Genomic DNA, 13187 nt, shown 5'->3' with positions numbered 1-13187 from the left:
ACAACAGGATTTGGAGTAGAGTGCTAGGTTGACATGGTATTGGCAAGGTCAATGCAAATGGCGTGAGGCTACTTACTCTTTGCTCTGAGCATAACCTTACCATAACCAACACCATCTTCCAGCAGAAGGCAAAATATAAGACCTCGTGGATGCACCCTCGCTCTAAACATTGGCACATGATTGACTTCATCATTGTGAGACGTAGTGACATCAAGGACGTTCTTATCACCCGTGCCGTGAGAGGTGCAGAGTGCTGGACTGACCACCGTATGATTGTGGCCAAGTTCCACATGAAAGTGTGTCCACCCTTGCGGCTGCAAAAACCCAATAAAAAGTGGCTAAACTGCAAATGCCTGAGAAACACAGAAGCAAAAAGTGAGTTTCGATGCATCCTAGCTGAGAAACTAAGGGAACTAAAAACTTGTCTGAGTTCAGAAAATACCATGGAACAACAGTGGACCTATACCAGCTCTGCACTCTATGAAGCAGCAGCTCAATCCATCGGTCATAGAGCAGAAAGCATCAAGACTGGTTTGATGATAACTCAGATACCATCCACAACTTGCTTAAGGACATGCACAAAGTACACCGGGCAACTTTAGACAACCCTTCATCCATCAGCAACAGGCAGCATTGGCAGGCAGCTCAGAGGAAAATGCAAAAGGCAATATGGGCCATACAAAATGAGTGGTGGACTGAAAAGGCACATGAAATCCAGTCCTTTGCCAATAATAACGACATGCATAATTTTTACAATGCTGTCAAAACAACTTATGGCCCAATAAATTGATGCATTACTCCCCTGAAAACAGCAGATGGTCAAACACTTCTGAAGAATCAGAATATCTTTCTGCTGAGGTGGGCTGACCATTTTAACACCCTGCTTAATCAGTACTCTGATGCAGACCCCACTATATGGGTCCTGGAGCTGCAGTATGCAGATGACTGTGCTCTTGTGGCCCATAATCCAGAGGATCTTGCTGTGGCTGTGACAGTGTACAGCAGGATGGGGCTGACTGTCAATACCACCAAGACAGAAGTGTTTTACAGTAGCACTATACCCACCCTACATGCCTTCACTGTTGGTGATAAAAAACTGTTAATAGCACCATCTTTCAATTATCTGGGGAGCATTCTCTCTGAGGATAGCGGCATTGACAACGACATCCAGAGCCACATTAAACAGGCATCAGCTGCTTTTGGGAGACTTCAGTGTAGAGTCTTTCAGAACAGGAGCCTTCGTCCCTCCACAAAGGTCACCGTATACCAAGTGGTCTGTGTCGCCACCCTCCTTTATAGCTGTGAAACTTGGGTAACTTACAGCCGTCACATCAAGTCCTTGGAGCGCTTCCACATAAGCTGCCTTCAGCGCATCCTGGGGAATTACTTGACGTGAGTGGGTGCTTGACACTGAAAAAGACCAACTGCAGAAATATTGAGGCCATGATCACCCAGCATCAGCTGCAGTGGCTGGGACATGTGATAAGGATGCCCCCATGTTGGCTACCCCGCAGAGTGTTATACGGCCAGCTACACCATGGTCAACGCTCAGCTGGAGGGCCAAAGAAGTGCAATAAGGATCAGATGAAGAATGCTTTAAGGAAGTGCAAGATCAGACCTGAGAACCTAGAGGATGCTGCTGCTGACTGTAACACTTGGCGACGGCTGTGTAGGGATGGGGTTCATATTCTGGAGATGGAAAGAACAACCGGTAGAAGAACCACCCTACCACATATACATGTCCCACCTGCAATAGAACTTGTGGGTCCAGGATAGGACTGTATAGTCATCAAGGATCTCACTGTTAAAGGAGTGGATGTTGTCATCAGATTCTGTTGGACAACTGAAGAAGAAGAAGATGTTCTTAGGTTTTGAGTCACAAAGTATTTCCTGATTTATCCTATCTTCTCAACCTCTGAAATATCCTACTTGGCTTGGTTTTGTTTCTTGTGGTTTAATAGGCCATGGGCTTTTACATACCAATTTTACTTACAAATGGTGAGAAACAACATTTGAATAACTTCTCCAAAAAGGAAGTGTAGTTAGATACGATGCAGCAACTTTATGGTTTCAAAAGCAAAATGCACAAGGAACTTTCCCTAATAGGAATAAAGAATCCAAATTATCCCTGCTGTTTAACTGGATAGGTAGCTCAAAGTCAAAGGCAAGGTACTTTTACTATCAAAAGGTAGTATATAGTAACAAATACTTATTAAGATTATTTTCCTGTAAATGCTTGCAATAATTTGAATTTATGAAATACTATACACAAGTAAAGACTAACAAACAACCAATATGCAAAATAAGCCTAAATGTGCAAATAAAAAAATAATACTGAGAAAATGCATTGTAGAGCCATTGAAAGTGAGTGTGCAGGTTGTGCAATCAAAGGTTCAAATGGACAAAGGCTCATTTGTTGTCAAAGCATGTATCTATATACAACTCTGAAATTTGTCTTCTCCAGATAGCCATGAAACAAAGAAAGACCATGAAAGCCATCTAGAGAGAAACGTCAAACCCAACTCCTTCCCACACAAAAAAAAGACATCCTGATCATCAACCCCCAACACCCCCCCACACACACAAAATGGAACAGGAAAATCAAACCCCCAAAAAGCAACCCCTCCCCCACACAAAAAGCTAACAGAACACAACAGAACATCAACCCCCAAAAATCCTCCCCTCGCACAACAAAACAGAAAAGGAACAGGCAATAAAAACACATAAAATAAAAACTGAAGTCTGAAAAAGCCGACAGTTCATAAAGCAATTGTCCAATCCATAAATGCAGAACCACAATATCGTCCTTCAATATCACTGATATTCATTGAAAGAGAGGGACACTGAACAAGGCAGAGAGGTCTACCTGCCTGCACAGTGAGCCACACAGTGCTAGGCTGCTCACAGACTCCCTCTTGGTAGCGACCAAAAGGAAAGCCATCGGATCAGTGCTGTGCTGAGTGAAGTTATCCATGCTGGTTCAGGAGCCTGATGGTTGTAGGGTAATAACCTGGTGGTGTGGGATCAAAGACTCCTTACCTCCTGCCTGATTTCCACCAAGAAGAAATCATGGTGGAAAGTGCATCAGCAGTATTAAGGAGAAAAGAAGACTGATCTTTTGTATCTAAAATGCTGAAAAGACAGAACATCATGCATTATAATCTACAACAAAAAGGGGCAGGTTAATGTTTCAAGTACACTTCTGTTGCAGTAGAAAAAAATTAGACAAGCATGCGGGAATAAAGTAGCAATGGAAGGTGCAAAGTGGAAACTACTTCACTTGAATAGGTCAGATAAGAGAAAATTCAGTGAAGTGTGTATAATGTGTATACCAGCGGAAGTGGTGGACGTGGGGTTGGTTTTAACATTTAAAAGAAATTTGAATAAGTATGTGGATGGGAAGGTTACGGAGAGCTATGGTCCTGGTGTGGATTGATGCGAATAGGTAGAATAATAGTTTGATGGGCTGCAGGGCTTCTTTCTTGGCTGTAGTGTTCTATGAATCTAATTATGAAGCGTTAAAATCATTGGTGAAACAAATGAAACAAATGGTCTATATCTAAAACCTTAGCACTTTAGAAGACATGCGCACCTTGCCAAGAGAGTAAATGTTTTCCTTGACAAGTTCTTCTTGCTCAGCAGTGGCATTGATGATGGCTTGCATATTCAGCTTCTCAATATACTCGTGTTGTCTGAACCACCTGCGAAACCAACAGAGGCAAAGAAAACTGACCAGATGACAATGTGTGAGTCACAATGACATGTTGAGAGCACTTGGTATAAGTTCATGAAATTTGCATCAGACCAAGATCATTTGAGAATATTACAGATTTATAAGGTGTAATATCATAAGTAGCTACTGTTATTAAAAATGCTGAACACTTAACTATATGCCAAGATGAAAAGATCAGAATGCAAAATCAAAACCATTAACCTATACTAGACCCTACTCCATTTCTGAAGTACTGACAGGTCTAATTCCCAGAGTGAGGAGGAATATAGAGGGCAAGCAGTAGAAAATAATTAGGCAGGCATGCAGGAATAAAGTAGGTGCAAAGTGGAAACTATTTCACCTGAACAGATCAGATAAGAGAAAACTCAGTGAAGCATGTATGATGTGTATACCAGCAGAAGTGGTGGACCTGGGGTTGGTTTTAACATTTAAAAGAAATTTGAATAAGTATGTGGATGGGAGGGTTACGGAGAGCTATGGTCCTGGTGTGGATTGATGCGACTATGCAGAATAATCGTTTGATGGGCTGAAGGGCTTCTTTCTCTGCTGTAGTGTTCGATGAATCTAATTATGAAGCGTTAAAACTAATTAGAGTGAAACAGATTGTACAGCAATTCCACTACAATCCCAATAAATGTATCAAAGCTGTGAGAAAGAAAGTGTTGTAATGTGAGTAATATTAAAAGTAAGTTAATACTAATTGGGAAGCTGTTGGTAACAAGAGGTGGGTTCCGGGGTCGGCGGAGTTTTTACTTCCGGTATTTTTACTCCCAGTATGCATCGTATATAGTTCCACCACCCACGCCGCATGAGGTACCTGGAAGCCTCTGTATTGTAAATATCATTTGCTGTCCCAGATAAAGAAGTTCTTTTGGCTATAAAATTGTCGAGTGGTCTTTTGTAAAGTGGAAGTTACCACATATTTTTGGCGATGAGGTGAACTGGTTTTGTGGACAGGTCAGCCCATTTCGAGCAGGAGCTGTGAGCGGACAAGGAGCCTTGTGTTCAGATGGCTATGTTCGGGTCTATCGGTCAGTTCGTGGAGCGAACCGAGGAGTGGCCGGAGTATGAGGAAAGGTTGGGACACTTTTTCTGTGCTAATGGCATTACTAAGGAAGCTAAGAAGTGCTCTATTCTCCTGAGTGTGTCTGGGGCAAAGACTTACAAGTTGATAAGGAACTTAGCCACGCCTTGGAAACGGGGAGAAATTCCGTATGACGAACTGGTCAAGCTCGTGAGGAACCACCATAATCCAAAACTTTCAGTGATAGTCCAACGGTTCAAGTTTCACAACCATGTCCGGAAGCCAGGTCAGACTGTGGCTGATTTTGTGGCCGAGCTTCGGCAGCTGTCGGAGCATTGCGATTTCGGAGCCGTGTTGGATGACATGCTCCGTGATAGATTAGTATGCAGCATTAATAATGATGCCACACTACGCTGCCTGTTGGGGGAGACCCCACCGTTGACTTTCAAGAAAGCCCTAGAGATTGCCCAAGGCATGAAGATGGCTGCTAATAATGCCAAGGATATCCAGAAAGGACATGGGTGGTCGCAGTCGACGGCAGTCCAAGTCAGGAGGGAGACTGGTAAACAGGCAAAGCGGGTGGAATGTTTTCGGTGTGGAGGGATGCACTATGCAAATGTTTGCAAATTCAAAGATACTGCCTGCCATGCTTGTAGCAAGAAGGGACATTTAGCTAAAAGTTGCAGGAGTTTAAAGGGTAAGGTTAAGCCTGGGCAGGGGAAAGCTCAGCAGACTCAGGCAACCACACACCACCTAGGAGAAGCAGATGACGAGGCAGCGTGTGCCTACAACATGTTTGGGGAGGAAACGGATGAGGAACCACCTGAACCATATTATGCCACAGTTACTGTCAGGGGAAAGGACATTAAGTTCGAGATTGATTCAGGGGCTACTGCATCAGTCATTAATGAGGAGACCTACAGGAGGACATGGGGGTCCAATCTGCCTCCCATCAGACCATCTAAGATCAAACTCAGGACCTATACAGGGCAGCACATACCTCATTTAGGGGTGTTATATGTGGATATTTCAGCCAGGGGTTGAAGGCTGAAGCCAGGCTGGTGATAGCTAAGGGCAGTGGGCCCAGTCTTTTGGGCTGCGATTTGCTTCGCAAAATTCGGCTCAACTGGCATGAAATTAAGTATGCACACACGACGGAGGACAGCAGTATAATGACATTTTCAGGGATGAGCTGGGCACACTGAAGGGCGTGACTGTGAAACTCCATGTTGACCCAGAGGACACACCACATTTTTTTAAGCCCAGGTCAGTGTCCTATGCCATGAAAGAAAAAGTCGAGGAGGAGCTGGAGCGTTTACAGGGGCTGGGCATCATTGAGCCTGTCCAGTTTTCAAGGTGGGCGGCTCCCATTATTCCAGTTTCGAAGGCAGATGAAATGGTGAGGATATGTGGGGACTACAAGCTTACGGTGAATCAGGTCTCTAAGCTGGAGGAGTACCCATTGCCACGAGTGGATGACCTGTTTGCGACCCTGTCAGGGGGTAAGCTGTTCACAAAGCTGGACATGAGCCACGCCTACCAACAGCTGCTGCTCAACAAGGATTCAAAGGAGTACGTCACCATCAATACGCACAAGGGATTATTCAGATACAATCGCCTGGTGTTTGGAGTGGCATCTAGCCCCACCATTTTCCAAAGGACAATGGACTCTTTGCTGCAGGGGATTCCGCATGTAGCAGTCCACCTTGATGATATTTTGATCACGGAAGCTACGGAGGGGGAGCATCTGGCTAACTTAGAACAGGTGCTGAAGAGGCTCTCAGATGCAGGGCTGCGATTGAAATGCAGAAAATGTGTGTTCCTGACTCCGAGTGTGACCTACTTGGGACAAAAGATCACAGCTGAGGGGCTTTGCCCAGTGGAGGACAAAGTGGGCACTATCAAGGAGGCCCCAAGCCCCAAGAGCGTCACTGAACCCAGATCATTTTTGGGCATGGTGAATTATAATGGAAAGTTTCTTCCTGACCTCTCAAAAGTTTTAGCCCCACTGTATAAGCTGCTTCACAATGACTCTAAGTGGCAGTGGGGTGAAGAGCAGGAGGAAGCTTTCAAGGAAGTGAAAGAACTCCTCCACTCAGCGAAGCTGCTTGTTCACTATGACCCAGACAAGGAGATCACCCTTTCATCCCAGGCTTCGCCCTGTGGAGTTGGGGCAGTTCTCTCACATGTAATGGAGGACCGTTCAGAGAAGCCTGCTGGTTTTGCTTCATATACCCTAACGGCTGCTGAGAAGGGATATTCACAGCAAGACAAAGAAGGTCTGGCCATTGTTTTTGCGGTCATAAGCTTTCATCAGTACCTCTATGGATGTGCATTCACAATTTAAACGGACCATAAACCACTGTGAGCCTTTTTAGTGAGACCAGATGCATCCCACCGCTAGCCTCAGCCAGGATACAGCGTTGGGCTCTCACATTGTCAGCCTAACAGTATACTATAGTGTACAGAGCAGGTGGGGATAATGCAAACGCCAATGTGCTGAGTCGACTACCGTTACCTGAGACGCCTGTTACTACATATGTGCCTCCAGAGACAGTGTTTTCATTGGAGAGGCTGTCAGAGACACCTGTAAAGGTGACCCAGATCAAGGAATGGACAGAGAGGGAGCCAGTCCTGTCTCAAGTCAAGACTTTTCTTTTACAAGGTTGACCCAGAATCGTGGAAGGAGAGGAACTGAGGCCTTATGCCAAACGCAAGACCGAACTGAGTCTGCAGGATGGCTGCATTTTCTGGGGGGCGAGGGTCATCGTGCCTCCCCCTGGCCATTCACAGATCATGGAGGAAATTCATAAGACTCATCCAGGGATGGCTCGAATGAAAAGCCTTGCAAGATCCTACATCTGGTGGCCAAGAATGGATCAGGATCTGGAGGACAAAGTAAAATCATGCACGCAATGTCAGACCAATCAGAACATGCCACCACCAGCTCCTTTGCACCCATGGGAGTGGCCAGTTTACCCCTGGTCTAGGCTACATTTGGACTTTGCTGGCCCCTTAATGGGGCAGATGTTTCTTGTAATGGTAGAGACACATTCCAAATGGATCAAAGCTCTCATCATAAGCAACATCACAGCCCCCTCAACCTTAGACAAACTCAGGCAAGTATTTGTAGTCCACGGGTTGACACTCTGGTCACTGATAATGGCCCGATGTTCAGCAGTGAGCTGTTCAGTGAGTTCATACGGCAGAATGGCATTCGTCACATTCGGACGGCCCCTTTCCACCCAGCCTCAAATCGTTTGGCTGAGCGGGCTGTTCAGACAGTGAAGGAAGGCCTGAAGCGGATGACAGGGAACTCTCTAGGTACCCAGCTTTCATGTTTCCTGTTTAAGTACCGCCTCACACCACAGACTATGACTGCACGCTCTTCAGCAGAGATGCTGATGGGGCGTAGGCCTAAGTCAAGATTGGACCTGCTGCGCCCAGACATGAAGGCAAAAGTGGAGAGAAAGCAGGAAAAGCAGAAGGTGGGACATGATCAACATGTGCGAGAGAGACAGTTAAAACCGGATGACAATCTCTATGTGAGAAACAGTCAGCAATGGCTACCTGGTGTTATTCTTGAGCAGAGTGGTCCAGTCTCCTATGCTGTTAAGCTGAATGATGGGCATGTTTTCTGCAGACATTAGGACCATGTGCGCCTGCGTCATGATTCTGGCTCAGAGGGAGACAGTTCCGTGGAGTTTCCAATGGTGAGACAGACTACTGGGGAAGCATATCCACTAGTGACTTTGCCAGAGGGAGAGACACTGGCAGAGGGGGCAGAGTCCCCTGAAGAGGATGGACATTCTCACGCAGACACAGAGATCCCTCTCATGTCCCCAACACCAGATCCACCCAAAACATCCTCACCAGCGGTGTCTGCTGGGTCACCGGGGGTAGTGCGTAGATCACAGTGCCTCACAAACCTCCTGACAGACTGAAGCTTTGATTGGATAGTTTTTTTATTGTTAGATATGTTAAATTTGCTGTTTTTTTTTTTAGGTGTTTTTGTACTGGTAACCTGTTGCTAATGATACCACTGTTTTTATTTCCCAGTTCTTCTATATTTGGGGAATGTTGGATTTTTAAGGGGGAGAAGTGTTGTAATGTGAGTATTTTTAAAAGTAAGTTAATACTAATTGGGAAGCTGTTGGTAACAAGAGGTAGGTTCCGGGGTCGGCAGGGTTTTTACTTCCGCTCTTTTTACTCCTGGTATGCATCGCATATAGTTCCATCACCCTTGCCTCATGGGGTACCTGGAAGCCTCTGTATTGTAAATATCATTTGTTGTCCCACATATAGATATTCTTTTGCCTATAAAGTTGTCGTGCGGTCTTTTGTAAAGTGGAAGTTACCACAGAAAGAATGCTTACAAGGCAGTGAAACAAACCGAAGTTAACTTTGCACACCTCCTGGTGTCCTCCTAGCACATATCAGATCACACAGTCCAGGGTGTCCTTGACGTGGGGACAAATCCAGGAATTTTCATCCTTCACCTCAGCCTCTGTCTTTCATTTTGTCAAGGTCCCTGCACTACAACTAGTGCCACATATATCTCATCAATGATGCTACTCACTCTACCATCATCTCAACTGAAAACCTTCACTCTCCCACAGAGTCTTGCCATTGAACATCGATGGTTTTCACTCACTTGTGATCTTCCCAGTGTTCATCAAGATTCTTCCTATTCGAGCACCCTGTCATCTCACATTTGCTTATCTCTGATTCCTCCTTGAGGTCATCTCACAGGCCCCCACGTATTCCCCCATCAACTGAGACTCCTTGGCAGGGCAATCATGAGAGCTCTTATTTCATTCTTCTTCATCCCTTCTCTATCTCCCCCCAAATCCCTGGTCTCCTCACCTTTTCCTTCCTTAATTGTCTTCTCTGAGCTCATCTCATCCTCTAAAGCAACAACTCTTCTAGTCACTCTTTCCTTCCCCAGGGTGCACTCAAGGTTCACTCCCTCCCCAGGGCCAACGCCTCCATCCACTTCTTCCCACCCCAAGAATTCTCTACCTCTCTCATTCTTCCTGTCCCAGGATCAACTATTCTGCCCCCTCCCTGGGTCAACTCCTCCACCACCTCTCTCCTACAATCTCCTTCTCACCCTCCACCCACCCTGGGGTCCATGTCTCTCCACCCATCATGGGCTTTCGTTCCTGCATCCACACACCCATTCGCTACCCTCCCCAATCCCCTCCTCTCTTGGTACTCCTCCCCCTAATCTCCGCCGTCCCGGTTAACCCCAACTTCTCGCTCACCGCGGGCATCCGATATCTCTCAGCGGGAACTCCTGCAAGCTCTCGGCGTAGCCGGCGACTTCCACCGGCAGCAGCACCTCTTTGACAGAGCCCACCATCTCAGCCGCCATGACACACCGGCTAACGCTGTTCCTATGGCAACTCAAAACACCAGCGAGCGCGGGAGGAAGGGGCGGAGTAACGCTCGCAGTCAACGAATGAGAGAGAGCGATGAGCGTGGAGGGGCGGGACTTTCCGGAACCCCGCCTCACTCGTGATAGTGGGTGACCGCTCTGTTGGAGAGGGAAACCCAAGGATACGGTCAGACTGCGCTGGCAGAGTTTTCTTAAATGATGATAATAAATACGTACTTGACTGTACTAATACAACTTCCAAGCTTTCCTGGCCCTAAATGTCGACTGTTCATTCCTCTCCATAGATGCGGCCTCACCTGCCGAGTTCCTCCGGCATTTTCTGTGCGTGTTACTCCGGATTTTCAGCAACTGCAGAATCTCAAACTTTAAATTCCATTACGGTGCAAGTGCTCAGTCTCAGTGCCCCTGCACCAGCCCTTCTCTTCACCTCTGGCTGCCCTCTCCTCCCCCCACCCCGCCATGCTCCCAACAGTTTGTTTATATTTTTTACTCAATCTCAATATTTTGTAAATCTCTGCCTCCGTTCTGTATCCCAAACACCCTTTACCTCAAATCCACTTCAAATCACTGGTCCCCTGCTTTCAATTTATGCCCTCTGGTAAATGACACGAAGTTGGGCGAAAAGTTCCACTATATCTGCGCCGCTCATAATTTTGTAGTCTTTACTGGGTCTCCTCAGTTTCCAAGGTAAAAAAACCCAGCCTATCCCCCTCTCCTCATTTACACTGCATCCCAGGCAATATCCCGGTAACTCTGCTCTGTGCCTCCTCATGCAAAATTACCTTCTAGGACCATACATAGTTCTCCAGCCAAAGTCTGTGGTGAACTACATATACCTGTCTGGACACGCCCCTCTCTGCTGACTGCTCCTGTGGCTCCTCCCACAGACCCCAGTATAAAGGCGATTGAGGCCTGAGCCCGGCCTCTCAGTCTCCAGGATGCGGTGTGGTGGTCACTTGCTGCTTGTTCTTTCTTCCAGCCAATAAAAGCCTATATCTTGCCACACGTCTCCGAGAGTTATTGATGGTGCATCAAAGTCTTAAAAAAGTGCTTTATAATGTACCATCACGCCCCTCCCGGGTTAATGAAAATAGCTATTCTATTTAACTGCTTAACTATCGTTTCCACCTATTCAAGGGATCCTTGGGTTGTCACTGACCTTGAAAATTCCCTGGGGTTCTGGCATTAATTTTGTCTATCTTAGCTGTATTAGTGACCTTAAAATCCATTTTACAGAATTAAACTCCCTCTGTCTTCTCTATCAATCTTACTAACTCAGCAATATTGTCCCGCAGCTGAAGACAATCCTGCTCACCATCCACTGCACCACCCGTTTTTCTTTCATCTGCAAATTGCTCATCATACCTCCTACATTCACAGTAAAATAAACAGGTTGTTGGATGAATTCAGCGGGCGAAACAGCATTTGCAGGCGCAAAGGGCGGTCAACGCTTTGAGTTGAGATACTGCATCAGAAATGACTAGCCGAGTTTCTCCAGCAGGATTTTTTTTGCTGCAGATTCCAGTGTCTGGAGTTTCTTGTGTACTTTCATGTCCAGTATATAACAAAAATATTTTAAAACTTTAATTGGTGCTGTGTTTTATGGACAATTGCGTTTGGTGAGTAATGTACAGGTGAAATTGTGCAGCAGCGGGACATTTACCCATGCCTATCCATCATTGGGTAAACTTGCTTCGAATTTTGTGCTGAAAGCATCACTGGTCACAAATGTGAGTGGAAAATCGAGCAGTGAGTGAAGGAATGTATCTGCGATCTGAGTGGGGTGGGGGTGGCAACCAAATGAAGGTTGGGAGGGCTTTTTTTTTTGTACAAGGGGAGAGTTTGCATGTTCAAAATAATCCTGCTTCTCCATATCTGAAAAGTTTGATGAATTAGTGTCACAGCAACCAAGACAGACCGGGACTAAAATCAGCTCTGGCATTTAAAGCAAACCAGCCCAAACTGAATTTGCTGAAAGATGAAGGTTTACAACCTCACGAATAACACATACAAATCAAAGGGAATAAAAACAAACATAAACAAACGGCGGGTAGAGTGTTTGTTATTTTGACGTTGATTACACTTGCTGTTTTATTTAGTGTGTTCATGAAGACAGGCTCACCAGCTTTTGACCTAAGCAGCCCCTCAGGCAGTTGCCAAATGTCCAGGCTGGGCCCACACAGTAGGTATAGGAAGAAAAATAAAAAGAGGGGAAGAAAGATTACGTAGCTAATAATGTGGAGGAAAAGAAATGGAAAGGCATAGTAAGAAAAAATGTGTTGAAACTTGACATTTTCAAAATTAAAATCTGATGAAATTAAACTCTAAGCATAACAACAAAAGATATTCAGTTACATCAGTGGAAAGAGAGCCAGAGATAATTTTACAGGCTTCATCATGGCCAGGTATGTCCTATAGAGTTCTTGCTTCTCCATCACCCGGGTTCCTTACAATACACCACAAATGGGTTGATTTGTACAGTTTGTAGCTTTCAAAACATAGGACCTAGTTCTCCAGCAATGGGGCTTGTGTAGCATTGGGACAACGAGGTCCATGGCTGTGGTGGCTCCTCCTGAATATTGCTAGTGAATCATGGAGTAATACTACAGACTCTTAGGGCAAACTTGTCAATGCTGCACAAGGTGCTAATCCAAGCTAGTCCTGTCTTTGGTTCCTAGTCCTTCCTTTCCTATCCATATACCTATCAAAATGTCTCTGAAACACTGTAATTGTACCTGCTTCGACCACCTCATCCAGCAGCTTGTTTCGTATACTCAACACTGTCTGCATGAAGAATTTGCCTCTCAGCTTCCCTTCAAGTCTTTCCCCCCTCACCTTCATTCTCTGCCCTCTAATTTTTGATTCTCTTTCTCTGAGGAAAAAAGAATGTGTGCATTCACCCTATCTACATCCCATTGACTTTATACACCTCTATAAGGTCTCCTCCGTTCCAAGGAAAGAAGATCTAACTTGCTCAACTTCTCCCTGTAAATAAGAATCAGAATCACTACTACCTTATACCAATGTTA

General features: G+C 45.5%; 1 protein-coding gene across 3 annotated transcripts in view; it reads right to left on the bottom strand.

Moving 5' to 3' along the window:
- The window catches only part of zmynd10 (zinc finger, MYND-type containing 10), an 81495-nt gene extending 71325 nt beyond the window's left edge, over positions 1 to 10170 (bottom strand). For 2 of the 3 annotated variants that reach the window (XM_059944401.1, XM_059944400.1), the window contains exons 1-2: positions 10025 to 10170; positions 3593 to 3701 (exon numbers count right to left, since the gene is read on the bottom strand). In XM_059944401.1, coding sequence (XP_059800384.1) covers positions 3593 to 3701; positions 10025 to 10134 — 219 coding nt within the window. In that variant the 5' untranslated portion in view covers positions 10135 to 10170. The remainder of the gene's footprint in view (positions 1 to 3592; positions 3702 to 10024) is intronic. The other variant, XM_059944402.1, reaches the window with a different exon arrangement.
- Positions 10171 to 13187: the final 3017 nt, after the last annotated feature.

This window comes from Hypanus sabinus, chromosome 19 (assembly GCF_030144855.1).
Source record: "Hypanus sabinus isolate sHypSab1 chromosome 19, sHypSab1.hap1, whole genome shotgun sequence".
Classification (NCBI taxonomy): domain Eukaryota; kingdom Metazoa; phylum Chordata; class Chondrichthyes; order Myliobatiformes; family Dasyatidae; genus Hypanus; species Hypanus sabinus.
This window is presented reverse-complemented; position numbering and strand designations above follow the sequence as displayed.